General features: G+C 25.9%; 3 protein-coding genes across 3 annotated transcripts in view; 1 reads left to right on the forward strand and 2 right to left on the reverse strand.

Moving 5' to 3' along the window:
- Window positions 1-6,373, reverse strand: part of LOC135930871 (uncharacterized) — a 36,140-nt gene extending 29,767 nt beyond the window's left edge. Inside the window, exons 1-5 of the mRNA XM_065467668.1 lie at window positions 6,284-6,373; window positions 6,075-6,233; window positions 5,709-5,831; window positions 3,307-3,408; window positions 680-791 (exon numbers count right to left, since the gene is read on the reverse strand). Of these exons, the coding sequence (XP_065323740.1) occupies window positions 680-791; window positions 3,307-3,408; window positions 5,709-5,831; window positions 6,075-6,233; window positions 6,284-6,373 (586 nt within the window). The remainder of the gene's footprint in view (window positions 1-679; window positions 792-3,306; window positions 3,409-5,708; window positions 5,832-6,074; window positions 6,234-6,283) is intronic.
- A 714-nt stretch (window positions 6,374-7,087) lies between these two features.
- Window positions 7,088-14,481, forward strand: LOC135930971 (mannose-6-phosphate isomerase-like). The gene is made up of 8 exons (XM_065467788.1): window positions 7,088-7,234; window positions 7,283-7,413; window positions 7,455-7,691; window positions 7,849-7,990; window positions 8,198-8,395; window positions 9,913-10,095; window positions 10,781-11,004; window positions 13,655-14,481. Exons 1-8 carry the CDS (start codon window positions 7,231-7,233, stop codon window positions 13,991-13,993), a joined length of 1,458 nt encoding a protein of 485 aa, XP_065323860.1. The 5' UTR covers window positions 7,088-7,230; the 3' UTR covers window positions 13,994-14,481.
- LOC135930972 (coiled-coil domain-containing protein 124-like) lies at window positions 14,416-17,464 on the reverse strand. The gene is made up of 4 exons (XM_065467789.1): window positions 17,301-17,464; window positions 17,077-17,260; window positions 16,902-17,025; window positions 14,416-14,813 (listed from the first exon to the last, which is right to left on the reverse strand). Exons 1-4 carry the CDS (start codon window positions 17,457-17,459, stop codon window positions 14,558-14,560), a joined length of 723 nt encoding a protein of 240 aa, XP_065323861.1. The 5' UTR covers window positions 17,460-17,464; the 3' UTR covers window positions 14,416-14,557.
- Between the last annotated feature and the right edge of the window lie 2,085 nt (window positions 17,465-19,549).

A 19,549-nucleotide genomic window follows, 5' to 3' on the forward strand; every position in this document is an offset into this window, starting at 1 on the left:
ATATAAATCTAAACCACTCATTTTGGAGGGTAATTGTGAGAAACCCCAATTAAAATCTTCCAATATAAAATCATTTGTTCTTAGATTTATCATGAATCGAATTAAAGATAAAATTAATATTAATAAATAAAAATTGATCTCTTAAACACATTTTAAAAATCGATCAGCTGTTAAATCGCGATCGCCATCGGGCCACTATAAATTCATGGTTAGAAGCGGAATTAATGATAAAACATAATATTTATTAAAGATTTTAATGAATATATAACAAAAAAATATAAAAAATTTAATTTAATAATGACGTAAAATCTCCTGAAAAAATATGAATAAAATTAAATGTGGTCTATTAATTGATATATTAAATAAATAATAATTAAACGGTCTTCCTTTATTTTACTAATCGTATATTAGATATATTCATTTTTAAATAAAACAAATAATCAATCACCGGGGAAAATAAAAGATTAATATTATTTGTTATAAAAAAATATTATCGCGAAATTCACCCGTTTTTTTTTGTTTGAATGAATCTAGCAACCCTGGTCAGCACCATCCATTTTACATTTTAGTTATCAGATTGGGATACAAGTGTGATTGGCTTAAGAAGGGTTTTGACGGTTCCAAGCCTTATTATTCATCATACAATAATTTTATTTTCTTTAAAAAAACAACAACATACCTAATGCTTGGTTCAAAGCGTAACGCCCATATTCGCCCAAATATATTTCGTTGTGGGGGTCAAATTCCAAAGCTTTGAGGCATATTACTTCGAAATCGTGTGGAGGACAATGCTATTTTAGTTTTTCCACGAGGAAAAAGTTAAAAATATTGTAAAATCGAGTTCCTGTTCCTCTTTAAATATTTTTTTCAAACCTAAGATAAATTTATAGTGGGATCCGATCCGACACGAAGGCTTTATTTTAGAATCGATAATTCTAAAATTATATTCACAGATAGAATTAAATGGATTTTCATAAATAGATTTTAAGAAATCGATCAGATGTTAAATCGTGTCGGTTTGGATCCCACTGTGAATTCCGCCTTATGAGCACAGAAACCTGAACCCAATATATATATTAATTCAAGCCAAATGAGTTCGGAAATCTTATAGGTAAAAGGGTAATCAGAAATAAGGTCCAATGCCTATTTAATAGGTATACACATAGTTTTACTTTTTAACAAATCAATTATTTTAAAAACATTGTGTTATGGCCTTACCCAGGATTACAAAATAATTTCCGAACCAGGCACCATTCTCTTACATCTTATTGTAAATTACATGTATTCTACAGCCGCGTAGGCGCTTTATATACTCTATCAGACGCGATTGTATATCATTTATGTGACATACACCGGTAAAAACGCTTTTATAAAAATAAATACAAAGGGCCTAATTAATATTTATGAAACAGTTTTTAAATTTCATTCATCAATCACTCATATTTATTTCCCGTTTGAGAACAATTTATAAAAACGCCACCAAAATTATTCATAATAAAACGACATTTAAAAAAAAAAAATTCGCTGCCCAGATGATGAATTATAAAACTTTAAAAATACAGGGTACGAATTATGATCTGATCAATGACATATAATACCTAGACTGACGATTCATTCATTAAAATGCATTTTTAAGCGTCGTTAAAAGCAAATCAGCTGCGCGCGCCATTTTGATAACATATATAGTAATTATTCTCATGTTAAAAACTATTAAATTGATAACTTGCTTACTTATTATCTCGATGATCCGGTAATTCTTTAATAAAGTTTGCATTAGATATAGGAATAAATTAGGCTTTCGTTTAAAATTTTAATAATGATTAGTGTAACCAAAATGGCGTCTCCAGCTGATTTGCATTGATGTACACTTTTAATGAATGAATCATCAGTCTAAGTATTCTATATGTCATTGTATCTGATTATCAAAAAATCTGCTAAGTATACAAGGGCTTGCCGAATAAAAGAGGCCAAGCGATTCGCATCGAATTCGCCCTAATCCGTGAACCCTTTATTCCGCAGTTAGCGCGAATTCGCGACCGAGAATAAATACGTAAATACAGAATATTTTTTCTTATAATTCCCAGCGATATTCGCGCTAACCATTCTCGTTTATCAACAACCCTTTTAATTTTATTTATTAATTTGTGATAAATAATTCGAATTTCTATTTCGTTTTAACTTTTCATCGAATTTTACAAAAAAAAATAATAATGAGTAATCGCTTTTAATTGTTTTATATTTTTCAAAAATAAAATTTATTCACTTGGTGTAAAAAAAGTGAAGGGGGGGAGGAAGTACATTTTTGAAAACTTCAAAAAATAAGAAAAAAGAATTATTTTATTAAACTTTTTTAAAAAAATATTATTATATAAAATTATAACAATATTTTCTTTATTCTACCAAAAAAAAATTTCAAAATTAATTAAACGTCAAAAATATAAATGTCTAGGTTTATTAACAAGTCCAAAATATTTTTCTAATTCGAAATTTTTTAATGAAATCTTATGGCGTCTTTTATATTTTTACATTTTTAGAAAAAGCTCTTTTTTTTGAAAATCGTAACTTTTTTTGATATTAAATCATAAAAATTATTTCTTAAAATAAAAATCATATCCAATATGTTATTTTTTGAGGTCATGTCCTAAATCTGGGTTTAAAAATTAGAAAAAACATTTTTAAAAAACCTAAGATAAGGTGCATGTTTTTTATATTTAAAAGAAGCTAATTTCTCGTCAGAGTTAAGAACGTTTATAATTTTTGATATTTAAGCCACAGCCTCATAAAATGAGTTATCTCATATTTTAAATCATTATTCCCTAGTGGTATAATTAAAAATAAAGTAATCCGTGGATAAGTAATACTGAAATAAAATCGAATTTCGAAAAAAAAATGATGGACAATTGAAACGATTTGTTTGAGGAATTTTTCGAACATCTTTCATTCCAAATGTTGTATGCAAAATAGGTTTGCGTTTATTTTGTTGATTATAAACAGGGATGAGAACCGAACCTTATAAACAGGTATTTTTCAACGAACCTGACCAGTTAAATAATTAAATAATTTTCTTATCACAACCCAAACTGAACCGCTAAAATGCCTGAACCGGTTAGAGCCTAATGAATTGGTATTTACGAATTGTAGCAACTTGCGTTTTGTCGAAATTTCAAATATAACGTAAAAATTGGTATACTATATTTTATTAGAAAAACACAATACTACACGCTTTTGGTAAATTTGTAAGCACTGGAGCTCAATTTATGATTTAAAAAAAATACATATATTAAAAAATTGTTGTGTTAAATATACTTTGCCATAGTAAGTTAAAGCATTTGCATAAATATTTGTTATGTTCCAAGTTGGTGGGAGTCTACGGATATCTCCAAGCAACATCTGGAAACATTTTAGAGTCTAATATATAATAATTTAAAAAAATGATTGTAATTTTATTTAGTAGCATTTAATTTGAAGATCCCAATAGCAGAAAAATAAATTTTAAAGATACAGAAACACGTGGAAGATATTTTTTTTAAGAGAGTAACATCATTCTATTAAGAGATATAGAAATCCTTCACAAGAAAGCAAGGAGTAGAGAATAAACTATGCCAACTTCATTTTCTATAATGAGTAGGTTGGTGCAAAATAAATCAAAATTTTTATTTGAATGAAGCACATTCAGGTGAAAATATATTTAAAGCCTTTGTTAATAATCAAAAATTTTAATTTTGAGAATAAAAATTCTAATAATTAATAATAAAACCTTTATTGATATATTTTCTTTAAAATATTCATTAATAAAACATTGGCACATCCGATGCTTTGCCCCTTCCAAAGAATAAAAATTTTAAATCTCTCTATTTTAAAACTGAGAAACATTATTAGACAAAATTCTCCCAAAAAATGAAATTTATTAAAAAATATAAGTTCACTACATCCTTCCTAGGCATGTACTGATACCACTTTTTGGAGGCCGATCTCAAATTGATATCGGCCAATTACCGATCCGATATCATATCTAATTTTATATTCTGTAAAGATACCAATGGTTTTAATTTTTAATATACTTTTTATTAGTATAACATCTATAATCTAGCTATACCATAACTTATATCATTTAATATATTATAATGATCAGTTATAGTTTATATTCAATTCAATTGTAATTCTAAAACTATATAAAATAGTTTTATTGTCAAATCACTTTTAATAAGTAATAACATTAATCTATATACATAATAAGTAATAAACAAATATATTATAAAATTTGAAATAATATTTAACATTAATATATTGAAGATTTCTTTTTAGAAATAGGTCAGCCTGCGGCTATGGTAATCACCAGCTTCACTAAAAACAGATACAGAAGAGATTATTGCACACTTTTATAAGCAGAATGCGCAAAAAAAATAACAATATGGCAGAATGTTTAATAATTAATTATTATTAAAAAAATTTATATTTTATTTTTATTAAAAGCGTCATTTTTATCAGATCGGAATGAAAAATTTTATAATATTGGCCACTAACCGATATTTTATAATGGGTGAAATATTGGCCTGATCCGATCCAATAAAAAATATCGGTACATCCCTAATCCTCCCCTAAATTTTTTAAAGCCAAAATAAGATTATGAAATAAGGTGATACCAAACAATTGAAAGAGGCTTATGCAATAAGAAAATTAGTCAATGAAGTAATAACTAATATTAAAATTTTTCAAGAAAAACAAATAACAGAGGTAAACTAAAATTTATAATTAGGGAAAACTATAATACTTTGTCAACAAATAGGAGGAATGTGAGGATCTTATAAAAATTAAAGCTAGCTATCTTATTGCCTTTATATGAAACTACAAATATGGTATGTGTGGGGGGGGGGAGGATTATCCTACTTATAATTTTATATACCATATTATATTCCAATTCTTGATATAAAATGGAAAACCTAATTTCTATAAACCCTTTAAAAATGGTTTTAAAGCAGCATATGATAAATTGTTGGGATATTATAATTTAACAGCAATAATAACCAAAATAATTGATCCCCGGTAGAATAATTTAAATCAATATCTGCTGATCAAGATATTGATATATCCATGTTAACAAACAAATTTAAAGAGATTTATCATAGCTATAAAGGTATTTTATTTACCCCATTTAAATAAATATGATTTTATTTTATACACTGATATTATAACTGTCAAACAAATAAGGATGAAATTCAGCAAAACAGACTGGATATTAGTTCCACTGTGTGAAACAGATTTTTATCTGAGTGAGCTAAGAGCAAAGAGTGATACTGACCTATTAATGGGAAGGCAAATGCATATCAGATACCGTACTCTAAAAAATGGCAAGGCATATAAAGAAGAAAATGTAAGTATTTGTTTATAACTTGATTATATATTTTTATCAGATTATTGATTATAATTTTTAAACATCATATTATTATAATAATTTTTCCTCTTTAAAATTAAAATTGCTATAAAAAAATTTGTCAATATATTTGAGTATGATTTATTTTATTATATAAATTCATTCCAATTCAAATAATTAAGATTATTTGAACATACAGTAAATTATTTGATTTGTTTAAACAAATTGAATATGGATAAAGTACTATTCAATTAGAATTCATTTTTGGATGTCTAGTTAATGGAATGTTTTAAAAATTATAGGGAAAGATTATAATATATGCATATAATTTATTTACCAAATGATTTATAGAGGTGCTTAGATTGTCTTTATTGTGACATATATCAGAAATGTTGAATGCACATAATAGGAGGCTTGTATCTTTCAAATGATCAAGGGCTACTGTAAAGAATTTTAATGCCTAAGTAATTTAGATTTAAAAAATTAACTTATTAAAATTTAAACAATTATTTCCCTAATTTAATTAAATATAGCACAGTACATTATTCTTAACCATCTTCCCATTATAATAGTATGAATTTTAAAAAAAGGCAAAAAATTTAAGAAAATTAAACTATATTAAGAATTGAAATTGATATGGAGACCACTAATCATTAGATTTTTATACATTTAACTTTTAAAACTTATATATAAATTTGATTACTTCGTCATATTTCCCTTCCTCATTCCATGAATACCCTATAATCAACTTAAGATAGCCTTTCATTCGTTTCATTTCATCATTGTTTTCTTCATATGTTGAATGTATTTCACTAAATGTCTCATAATCCTTGCGACTAAAATCCTCAAAATAATCTTGCTTCTACATGCAAAAATTTTTTTTTTATATATTAACATATAATATAATATAACCTGTGAGATATGCTTAAATATAGAATCAATTGCAATGTATTCATGTGCTCTGAAGTGTTTAATTAAATTTTGAATTACCTCGTGGTTCATTTTATAAATAATTATTCACGGGGAAAATGTATTTTAAAAATTCTTGTTTATTTATTTAAATCTTGTAATTAATTTATATTTATATAATTTATAAAATGAAAAATATATAATTAGTATAATTAGTAAGAAAAAAAAATCATTATAAAAAAAAGGAAAATATTGAGGGATAGTTCATAAAATTTAGTAAAATACAAAATAAATAAAAGCGAAAGCAGCAAAATAATTCAAAACCTCCTTCACCTAATCATCAAGAGAGATCGAATTAATAAAACAAACATAATTAGCCTTAAGAATGGCTATTGCGATTCTCTAGTCCTTTTATAATCAGTACCATAACTAAAATGGTAGAAATTTTTCTACTTCATTATATTGCAAAAATTATCAACTAGTCTATAGGTGTTGGGTAGCATACCCGATAAACAAAGATTCTATATATTATTTTTATGTAAATTATTTTCAAATTCGATAAACAAATTCTTTTTCTATCACTTTATATCTATATATTATATATATATCAGTGGCATAACCAACCTTTACAATCTCAGTCAAAAAATATTTTTAATTATTTTTACCTTAATTTTTTTTAGATAACATTATGTAAAATTTTTTTCTATTTTTTTAACTAGCATTATCTAATATTACCATTTTTTTCGTAGTATAAAAAAATAATATTGAGGGGGATCTAGTCCTTGCGCCTCCCCCACCCCCAGTGACGCTGCAGATATATAGTAAGTTTATATTTAGTTTATCTAATATTGCAAAAAATGCTAACATATGTTTTATTACCATATGATTAAAATTCATTTGTCCTGTCCACGACACTGATTGCAAAAACACATTGCTAAAATTATCTTGAGATGGGTATCAATATTTAAAAAAATAATATATATAAATATGGCCATAATTTAGTTTTTTACCTCAAGTGTGTTACTCAAAATTATGAATGGGGCAAAAAAGGAATGAGAAGCAAAGTTGCTCAATTAATCAATAATTTTAATCAATCAATATACCCGATAGATGATAATAAATGTTATGCAGAAGTACAACCAAAGAATAAATATTTTATTTTAAAAATATCTAGCTATGGATGGGTACACACAATAAAGGGCCTTCTGAAATATTAGGTCATAAACATCCTAATCAGCCTCCAGTGAAAGTTTTATTATCAGAATACATTGAATCAAGTCCTGAAAAAATTTTAGGAAATTCAATAGTTAACAAATTTGGAAGCACTAATGATGGGAAAGGCAGCTTGCCATTTTTGTTCAAAGTACTTTCAATAAATAAAGCCTTATCTATACAGGCCCACCCTAACAAAGTAATTTTTAAACTTTTTACATAAATTATATATTTAATTATCTGCAACATATTTATTAAAAACTTTAATTATTCAAAAAGCATTTAAATTTAAAATGATTATTAAATCCTGCCAATATTTATAATATAATATTTTATACTATTATTTCTATTCTAAGCAACTAGCCGCACAACTTCACAAGGAATACCCAAACCATTATCCAGACAATAATCACAAACCTGAGATAGCTATAGCTTTGACACCTTTTCAGGCATTATGTGGTTTCAGACTCCCAACAGAAATTTGTCAGAATTTGAGAAGTTTTATATTTTAATTACTTTTCTAAATTTCTAACTCTGTCAGATTCTTTATAGTTAACTAGATTTTAGAATTTGATGTTTCTTTTTTTAAGATTCCATATATATTAAATATGCTATTAGTTTCTATTACTATTTTTATTTACAGATTTAAAATATAAAATTATTACAATTAATTTATACTATCACAAAATTGTATCAATCAATTAGATTTCCCAGAACTAGAAAAATTGATAGGAGTTAATGAATGCAATATTTTTTACAAGGCAGTTGAAAATATGGGTTCAGATTTCAATGATGAATCACTCAAACTTGCTCTCAAAAAATTTTTCACTAAATTTATGGGGAGTCCTGAATCAAAAATTATAGAAACACTCAATAATATTATGTCGCAAATTCCTAAAGAAGGTTTAGAAAAACTCTATATTATATAAAATTTATAGATATTATTTATATTTATACCTTTTTTTCTTGATTTTTTGCACGTTGTTGTTTAATTTTTTTTTAAAATATAATTTAATTTTACTCAAAACTTCCATAACATTTCAATAATCATTATCAGGAGAAATTTTTATAAGAATAAAATGAAATAAAGAATATATTTACTATCACTTGCATCAAGCTAACCTGTTGAACGTTTGTTTAATCTAAAGAAGCTTATTTTTGAGCAAAAGCTTCCAAACCCAATAACGAAAGATAGTTTTTAAGTTAAAATAAAAATTTATTCCTAATTCTTTCACTGCAAATAAAAAATATTACTTTGTTGTACATTTTTATTCAGTGCAATTATTTATTTATTTTAAATTTCTATGATTTATGATTTTTTTAAATCATGAAATTATTTTGTATAATCAAAAAAAAATTATAATGATGATGAGTTATTTAAATTGTTTATAAAATAATTTGCAATATTATAAGTGAACTAATTACTTTTCAAAAGTAACTTTTGTCATCATCAGTGACAAAGAATTTTTATCAAAAGAATGTCTGTTAACGTAGCTAACTAACTTCGTAAAAAATGGAAAATAAATCTAAACTTATTTTGATTCATTTTTTTTAAATAAATATCGGAACTCATTTGCAAACCTAAATTTGTTCTTCTCATTATTTAACTTAACCTGTGTTTTATCAAATTGTATGTTTCATAATGTAATAAATATTGCAACCCTAGTGGGAATAAGTATTTTCTTGTGCTTAAATGAACGTGGAAAATATTTTAGAAATGGCAATACACTTGATTCCGCAATAACGTAACACATCATCGGCTGAGTATTATAGTGTTCTACATCTAATTTTTTTTTGCAAAAAGCTTTTATTTCCGACAGATCAATCCTCAAGGTACTGTCCTGGTTCGACTTAATTTGAATAACCAAATTGTTTTTTTAGTATAGGCCAAAAACAAAAAGCTTAAAATCATCATTATGAAATAGTTAGTATATTGAAATAAATATAAATCGCGATGATAGTTTTTAATTTTTTTATTTCCAAATGAATGGGAAATTTTGTCTTAAAATTTATAATTTCAAAACTACAATCTATTAAAATTAAATTTTAAAAAAATTTTAATATAAATTTTTTACCACCATAGCAAATAAAGGTTCAGATTAAAATATTGGTTTAGTTAAAAATAATAATTTTGCATTTCTTGAACCTTTAAAAACCGGGTTGAACTTAGAATTATATATGATTATTAGTGATATATAAATTAGGTATATTCTATGCATATTTATCCACCGATAAAAAAAAAAAAATTTAAATGATATTTTTAAGAATAAATGAGGTTTTAGAGCACTGGTATCTGGAAAACCTATTCCTAAAGGTTAGACTCGTTTATCTTGAGGAATTTAAAATGAATAAAATTTGGATTTTGAGATTAATTTACCAAGTTCTATGTAATGCAAAAGGTATAATCTTTTATTTTACAGATAGAAAATCAATAAATATGAACGACTCATCTAAAGAATTGGTAAATTTGATCCTAAAACTTCATTCCCAATTTCCAGGCGATATTGGTTGTTTAGCGGTTCTTTTCTTCAATGTCATTCATCTCGAACCTGGTGAGGCAATATTTTTGGGGCCCGACGAGCCACACGCGTATATCGAAGGAGGTTACATAGAATAGTTATATTTTACCATCCAACTTTTTTGATAGTAGAAATAAGTTTGATTTTATTTTTAATGATAACGAGGAAGAGATTAACCAATACCACTTTTTTAGCCGATACCTACAACACCGATAATACGAACAAAGTATAGATCGATACCGAAACTGAACGTTACCTTTAGTATCGGTACATTTTTGATAACTAGTGGTTTATAAAAACCATTTTTTTATAAAAATGTTATATTAACCCTACCTTATATCTGGCTAGCCTTCTATGATCTCTATCTTAGGCTGCATTCATAGTGGGATCCGATCCGACACGATTTAACAGCTGATTCTTTTTAAGATTCTGTTTACGAAATCAATTTTTCTATTAAAATTATTAATTCATATATTACAATCATGAATGGAATTTTAAGTTAAAATTAATATTAATAAATAAATATTTACCTCGTACAAAAAATTTTAAAAATCGATCAGCTGTTAAATCGTGTCGGCAAATCTCACTATAAATTCAGCCTTAGCCTCGTCCAATAGCAATTTAAACATTTTTTTAAATAAAAAAGCATGGTTTAATAAAAATTACTCGGTAAAATCCGGCTTATGGCAACAACACACTGGAATTGCATGCAAAATTTTTTTTCCCTCCAAAATATCAATTTTTATTCGTTAAATATAAAAAAAATAAGATTGTATTGAATGTATGGCTTGCTCGGATAACGTTGTTAGAGCGGGGTTGACTCCCAAATTCAAAGATATATCAGTTTTGTGCGGTATGCTAACTTACGACATGGGACCAGCGAGCTCCAAAATTTTGAAACCTACGCCATTACAATCTAAGGAAAACAATTTAGACTTATACGTAAAAGAATATAGGCCCAACGTTCCGGAATTCGTTGTGCAAAAAATTGAGGTATATTCTGGAATCGATTAATTATTTTTCTAAATAGATTTTTATATTTCACTTTTTTTTAGATCTTCATTTAAATTTTTGATACTAAAAATCAAAGTAAATTTCACACTTGGGCTTTTTATCATAATGAGAATTTATGAAATTGTATAATTTAAAAAAAAAAATGGAACTTAATTAATAATTCTATTGGATTTATACATAATGAAGCAATTAATATTAATTGCAAAATAAAATAAAAGAGTAAAATATTTTAGTTAATTTGGAAAGTAATTTTGAGTAGAACTTCAAGAAGATAGGTTTATTATTATCTTTTATTTCGTTTAAGAATATTAGGTCTTTTTACTAACATTATATACATGCGCGGTACAGAGTTGTTAATGGATCAAGATCAAAAGATTGACGATTCTGGATTCGATCCTAATTTTGGCAAATTATCTGGAAAGATGATTTATTAGGATCGTTATCATTTTGTCAATGAACGATCCTTTTTTTTAATTATTCCAATCTCTTCTCTTGTTATGATTTGTATGTAATGTAATTAAAATTTTGATATTATATATTTTTTTTAAAATTAATAAGATGATTGAAAATGATCTAAAAGTTAATTTTTCCTAAGCAATAAAATATTAAGATCAGCGACATAAATGCTTGCCAAGTCTAGTTATTCATTGATTTAAAATGAATTTTCGCGATTTTTATTTCCAATTCAAATCAGCTGGACACGCCATTTTGGTTTCCTATATCATAGAATTTTTATACCTAAATACGTTGCACTAGCAAATTTGCATTGATACACATTTAATATGAATAGATAGACCATTCTAGGAAGTATTATATGTTATTAGTTTAACTTAAACTAGATATAGAGTTCAAAGTGTTTTAACGCATAAAAATGTTAAGAAATTCCTCTTTTTAATGTTCTTCCAATTTCCCTAAATGTAGAATAACGTTCCATGGTGAATTTAATATTAGGATTAGTATGTATATAATAATGAGTTTATATATAGGATGAAGACAAATTATAAAAATATCATAGACATATTTAACCCAATAAGACTTGAGATGAAATCTATTGCTAATTTTTTCAAAATTATTTATAGATATCTGCTGCTACTAGCGATAGTGGTAAACTCATAGCTGGACCTACATTTTTGAGGAATATTGTTATGAAATGTAAAATATATAGTGGTAGAACTAGTTTTTACAAGATTAAGCTAATTTTTCATCATCATCATTTAAACGTATTACTTTTTTTAGTAAATAATGATATCTAACAACAAAAATAATAATGGTATCCAATTTATGATCAGGCTACCATAATATTTTTCTAGATAATTGAGTTAGCCGTTTTAAAAAAATAGGCTCAAATCGAGCCGCTTAACGACAATAATCCAGACCACGCTCCGTTTCGGTCTTTGGTGATTCTACAGTGTTTGGTTTATAAAATCGGTTTCCTTGGTTCGATTCAATCTTTAAAAATAGCCTCTAAAGAGTTACCTTCACAACTAATCAAATAAAATTAAACAATCCTTTCATGATTCCTCCTTGAGAATGGAAATAATTACTTCAATAGATCTGCCATTTATCTTATACCTAAAGGGTTCTTGCAATAAAGCCTACAATTGGACAAATTGGGAGAACAGTTTTATAATTATAAAAAAATAAAAAATTTCTTAGTATTTTTATGCATTAGCAATCCTTTACTCTATGTTTTTATTTCCCAATATTTTATTATTTTTGCTTTAAAATTTATTACTTCATAATTTAAACATTAGGCCCTATCCCTTAGTATGCCCGATCCAATGACATATATAATACCTAAACTGACGATTCATTCATTCAAATAAACAGCTGGACCCGCCATTTTGGTAACCTATAGTAATTATTCTCATGTTAAAAACTACTATTAAATTGATAACTTGCTTCCTTATTATCTCGATGATCCGGTAATTCTTTAATAAAGTTTGCATCAGATATAGGAATAAATTAGGCTCTCGTAATTTTAATAATGATTAGTGTAACCAAGATAGCGTCTCCAGCTGATTTGCATTGATGTACACTTTTAATGAATGAATCGTCAGTCTAGGTATTATATATGTCATTGGCCCGATCGTATTTTTTTAAAAGAATTTATTTAGTAACCTTAAATCATTAATTTAATTTTTTTTTTAAATTGTATTTTAAAAAATCAATCACACAGTTTAATGTATTTAAAAAAAATTTTTTTACTATTTATTATATACTTTATTTATCTACAATAACTATTAATTTGAATTGCAATAATTATCTGATAAATGATCGATGAAAGAAGTTGCCTTTGAAAGTAGCTAATGTAACCCTAAATTCTGAGGAAATGTTTTTTTAGATGTCTAAATAGTAAATGCTTAAACCTATATATAGGTATAATAGAGAAAGGGGAAGACATAAAAATGTAATAATTTTTTTATTTTAAATTAAATGAAAATTAAGTTTACACTAAATTGTACATGAAAAAATATAGGAACTCGTTTTTAAGGGGTTTGACCAAGAACCGACGGGACACCACCCCTTAAGTGTCTCGTATTGGATCCCATATCTGACATAATCACTTATTAATTTTAATACATTATGCCAACTTCAACACTGTTTTTTTTTAAATTTATTTTTCCAGATTACGCCACAAAATAAGCATTTAAATGACTCGGGGAAATATTTATACTTGAACCTACCGCCCGTTCAGAGCGCCAGCGTGATGATCGTTATTGAGGGACAGGCGAATTACAACCTTCCTTCCTCCGATCTTTTAAAGAGTTTCGAGGCTCCTAGCAATAATAAAAATTCTGAGGATCTTGATGATTTAGCGCCGATCCATCAATTGAAATCCGGGGCCATTATATTTATGAACGCATCCGAACCTCTACACCTTAAAATATTATTAAACCCTAAAAATGAAGCGACAACAGATAGTGGCCATATTTTTTTGGCTTTCCGAGCTTATACCCCTCTTTGATTTATTAATATATCCTAGCTATAAAGGTCCATTATTATAAATTTTAATTTGACACTTATTAGAAAATAAAATTAACGAATAAATCACGATTTTTTAAATGCAATGCTTTTACACTTAAAATTCGATGTTTTTTAAACATTTTATATTGACGTAATAAAAAATATATTAGCTTATAAAAAGAGTTAGGAAGTAACGGGAATATTTATGATCAAGATAAAAGTATTTTTATCTAAGATACATTTTTCTCTGTTTCCAGTCCAGATAATAATAATAAAAATGCAAAACTCTATTTACAAATAATATAGTCCAATTATTCTAGTTAAACAAAAAATCAATCATTTATATCAAACACATTATATTTTATTAATTTATATGTTTACATAAATATTATATTATAAATATATTATGATTATTAAAGCGCATTATAGTTATACTATTTATTATCACGGGTAAATTCCTAAATTATATTAAATATTATAAATCATAATTTAGAAAAAAAGAGTTCTATTCTTATCAATAATAAAACTGTCACTTCACGCCTAACATTGGTATTTGATTGACATATTAATTCGATGTAATTTCTTCTTGAAAACTATACGCCTCAGCATTTTTAAGGTCTATATTATTTTTATTTATTGTATATTGATTCATGGGGTTTTGGGGAGACTTCATCCATTCCTTTTTAAGCATTTGCTTGAGTTGCGATAACCTCATATTAGAATTCTCTTCCTTAAGTCGGGGCAGATTTTGTTCCTCGAAGGCATTGTAAGCGGCTTTCATTCTTCTTTCTGGGTGCTTATCGAGCTCGATATCTAAAGTACTATATTTTTTTTTCGGATTATTTATTATCATATAATTTCATGGTTTTAAAGAAAAATTTTGAACTTAAATCTATTGTAACATAATAAAAAAATTATTAAACTTTGAAAGAAGAATAAATCAGAAGAATACAATTTATTTAAAAAAATTAACCTTTTTGATTTAAATCAGACTTTATTTTTTTTAAAGATAGAAATTTACATGACCAAATAATATATTGTATATTATCTTACAACTAGTTATTTTTTAATAATAAATTTTATACCATTTAATATAATTATGCATTACTTTTTATAAATGATTTCAATGTTTGATTTATTACTTTATAAAAGTAATAAAAATTATAGTATTAATTTATGACCGTTGGAAAAATTAAGGTTATAAAATCAGTTAAATATAATAGTAAAATTTTGAGTTCACTTTATTAATCTTATAGTAAAGTCACTTATGGGCGTAAAATGGTCTCTTATTCATTTATGGGGGGGGGGGGGGGGGGGGGTTGTGATTTTTAATGAAATTAAATTCAAGGAAAAGGGAATTGAGAAATATACAAATAATGTCATTATGAAATACAAAAACTATTTATATCTCGGAAAACATCAAACGATATGTGATATTAAGATAAGTGGGTGAAGATATTTAAATGATGAAATACGTTTTGATTTTATAGATTTGTGCCTTAAATTAATATCGGATCAGGACCCATATTTCAAAAAAAAAAACGATTCAATCCAATATTATGTTTGTGGTTATTTTAGGATTGTATTTACAATTATATAATATTCTTTTATTTATACAAAATTTCATAATAATATTAATAAAAGAAACCAAAATTTTAATTTATTTGTTTTGAAAAAAAATCCTAATTATTTTAAAAGATTATGTAGGTAAAAATTTGGCATTTTTTCTTATATATATATATATATCTGCAACAAGAAAATGATTTAAACATATCCAACAAGTCATATTCAACTAGTGTTAAACAAATAAATTTTTGAAAAAAACCTAGCTAAATATTTTAGCCAAAAATAAAATTACCCAGGTTTATAAATTTTGCTCACATATGATATGTGAAATAAAGGTTTGGCCATCTTATCTATTGACAAAATTTCGAGGTTTATGTAATATTATTTCGATTCTTAATTTTGTTGTTTTTATAAATAGACTAAATCAAGCCAATTAGCAACACTACATTCAGCTACAAACATAACCCATATTTTAAATAAGTTGTTTGTTTTGAAGCTTACAAAAAACAAAATATGGTTAATCATTCTATTTTTTCCCAGAAAATAGTGATATTTTATGACATTGGTTCAGGAATAGATTAAAATAATTATTGGATCAATTTTCTAGTAATATTGGATCAAATTTGCAAAAAAATTGTGGATAAGCATAGCTCTAATTTAAAATTTAGCAAAGTTTTGTTAAATAAACATTTTGTTTTTTTTAGTAAATTTGACAGAATTTGATAAATTTGTTATTAATACTTGATAAAAGTATTAAAATTCTTTCACTATAATTTAACTTGATTTACATATTCTTAACCCCCCCCTCCCCATCAGCAATTGGAAGAACAAAAACTTTTCTTTCATCTAAAAATATTATATGACTTTATTATAGCCATTCTGTATGTTTATTAATCAATATAATAAGAATTTTTAAGTTATTTATATAATAAGAGTAATCCAACTTATAACTGTGCTTGATAGGTGATGTATCTGGGTGTAGTAATTATCTTGGGAAGAGGGGGGGGGGGCATTTATGAAAACATGAAAGGTTAAAATTGAAAAATTAATTTTTTTTAGCTTTTAATTTTCTTATAACATGTCAAAGAAGTTTTTTTTACTATATAATTATTATGAAGCATAAAATAATAAGATAATTTTAAATAATTTATTTAAGAGTAAATTAGAAATATAGCAGTAGTATTTATTAAAATAAACAAATTGAAAATATTTTTACAAAATTTAATTTATTTCTTACTTTGAAAAACATGTACAATATTATACTAAATTAGTTTTTTAACGACTTGATTATTTTAATATTTATATTCTTATAAAACTATATTATGTTAAAAAATTGATATTACCTCAAAACTTCTAAAGCTTGTTCAATATTTCTAGCACCTTCATTAATTGGATTAAGTTTATTAATATTTTCTTCCAAGGTAAAAGGTTGAACAAGATTTAATTTATTCCTGCTGAGAGAATTTTCTAAATATAGAATATATTTAAAAATTTCTTCAATAAATAATTATAAATTACCAGCAAAAATGCATAGTTCTTCATTTTTTTGTTTAAGGAGTTGATTTTGTGTGACTTTTGAGGATGCATTAATGGATTTTTCACTAGTAGATTTGCCTTTTAACAATATTATTTCTTCTTCATATGCTTTTTTGTTTTCTAATTTCTTTTGTAACGTTTCAATTTTCTTTTTTTCTAAATTTTCCTATTCAATGTTAGATATTTATTATAAAATTTATAATTACTTTGCGTTGTATTTTTTTATTGGCAAGCTTATCATCATCTAACCATAGTATATCTTCTTTTTCTTTGTCTATTTTTGCCTTTTCAATTGTCTTTTTATCTTCAGCTCTTTGACGAGCCTCTGCAGCTTTTGAGTTTTCGCCTTTAAACTTTTTAGGCATTCGGATAGGTGTAAGAAATAAAAAGTGTTAAAAAATATACAACTCAGGTAGGCAGAGTTGTACATTTTCTCAAAATAAAAAGATTCGTAAAATTTGAAGATCTTTTATTTTTAAAAAATTTTGTGTAACAATCTTCAAAGATCTTCATGATATTTATTTTTTTACCCCTTTATTAAAAACCCAGATGTTTTTCAATTTTATTATTATAATATTTCTTTTATGTTTTATACCTCTCCTCCTGCCTTGATGAAAATTGAAAAACATCTGGGCTTTTAATAAAGGGGTAAAAAAATAAATATCATGAAGATCTTTGAAGATCGTTGATCGTAGCGATCTTCAAAGATCTAGATCTTTGAAGATCGTTACACAAATTTTTAAAAAATAAAAGATCTTCAAATTTTACGATCTTCAAAGATCTTGCTCAAATTTTTGAGCTTGATCTCGCTCAAAAATCTTCAAAGAAGATCTTTTGTACAACTCTGCAGGTAGGTTTTAAATGAAAAAATATACAGATAAAGATTTTATGTTAGAGTTTGAAATATAAAATGTTATATAAGCAGCTATTTATAATCAATTGTCTTATGTTAGTACTTGTGGTCTTCCCAAAAACTTGTGGATTGGCTTCTCTTAGGTTACCATCAATTTATTTTATCATTAACCCACATGCATAACTCTGCTATTCCACATATTAAAAAGAATGTGCTCCCTATGCTACAAAATTATGAAGCATAAGTTAACGAACTGACCAGCAGCTTATATCAGAGCGTTTATTAGGCACAGGATCTTGAATTACTATTTTTGGGAGGAGAGGTAAATTATTTTTAGTATGTAAACTGTTCATTGGGAAGTGGGAAAAATAGAGTAGTGATATCCAGTTAAACAGAATTTGTTTTCATCATTTTTTCTATAATTTTTTAACTCAGTCATTTGAAGAAAGAATTTATTGCTATCGCACATATCGTCTGTGACCTAGTCTCCCAATCGCACATATCTTGGTTCGAATCCAGAAAAGTTGAGATTTATCTCAGAATCAAATTAGATCGGTTCCATGGTAAGGGGGGTTGATATATCAGATAGTCTCGTGATCCATTCTTTTATTCTAAAAATGGATCTTATTAAATTCAGAAAATTTAGTCATTGTTAAACAAATGGTCTAAAGGTTTCGATGGATAATCCAAATATTCTTCGGTATTCCTATACGTAATATTGGGTTGGGAAATGAAATTTATGGGGATTTAGAATCTCTCAATTTTAAATTAATTATTGGGGGTAAAACATCTGATTTGACCCGAAATGTATTCCAGTATTTTAAGAGTATCCACTCTTTAAATATCAAATATTTTAATGTTAACTTATTAATAATGTTGTTCAAGAGCCCAATTTAGGTTGATATCTAAAAACATTTCTATTACGATTCTAGTAAAAATAATATTATGTAAGTCTTGGAACACTAAAGTCACTAGAATTGGGACAGAGGCCCATGTCCCCTGAAAAATTTAGGCCTCCTCAAAATTTGTAATTTTTCTTTATATACCACAAAATTAAAAGGTTAGTTTTGGATAATGTTACCTGAAGAATTGCTTAAAGATTTTTTTAGAGCCTCCTGATATTGTAAAGGCTAGTGACGCCCATAGTCTAGAAATTTTTCTCAGATGGCTGAATATTGCTGAATATTCTTTAGAATTCTATTTGGCAGATCTCGTTTTTAAAAATCAACCAAACGAGCTTTTTAACAAAACTACTTATAAACTCCATTAATTTATTTCAATGTTTACATAAATTGAAAAATACACAAATTTATTTCGAAAATTGTCTAAAATTGACAAGGTAGGTAACTACTATAAATATGCTGGAATATATTTCGGGTGAAACAAGATTAAATTTAAATATTACCCTTAATAAATTATGTAAAATTGAGATATTTTGATTCCCCAAGGATTCCATTTTCCACATATACACAATGAAATTTATTTCAATTATATATTATATTACTAAAACAAAGGCTAAGATGTAAAATAAACAATAATTCAAATAAGAAAACTTTTATAAGATATAGCTGTGAATCACCTTGTTTCTCATTTACAATTTTT

Source organism: Gordionus sp. m RMFG-2023, chromosome 1 (genome assembly GCF_954871325.1).
Source record: "Gordionus sp. m RMFG-2023 chromosome 1, tfGorSpeb1-WG-v2, whole genome shotgun sequence".
Lineage (NCBI taxonomy): Eukaryota > Metazoa > Nematomorpha > Gordioida > Chordodea > Parachordodidae > Gordionus > Gordionus sp. m RMFG-2023.

Excerpts from the sequence above, each read along its gene's own strand:
- LOC135930971 (XM_065467788.1), top strand. Across the intron at positions 7,414-7,454 it reads ATAATAAATGTTATGCAGAA|CTATGGATGGGTACACACAA; the intron begins GTACAACCAAAG and ends AAAAATATCTAG. Across the intron at positions 7,692-7,848 it reads TACAGGCCCACCCTAACAAA|CAACTAGCCGCACAACTTCA; the intron begins GTAATTTTTAAA and ends TTCTATTCTAAG.
- LOC135930972 (XM_065467789.1), bottom strand. The coding sequence starts at position 17,459 with ATGCCTAAAAAGTTTAAAGGCGAAAACTCAAAAGCTGCAGAGGCTCGT. Across the intron at positions 17,026-17,076 it reads AGAACTATGCATTTTTGCTG|AAAATTCTCTCAGCAGGAAT; the intron begins GTAATTTATAAT and ends TTCTATATTTAG. Across the intron at positions 14,814-16,901 it reads CAAGCTTTAGAAGTTTTGAG|TACTTTAGATATCGAGCTCG; the intron begins GTAATATCAATT and ends AAAAAAATATAG.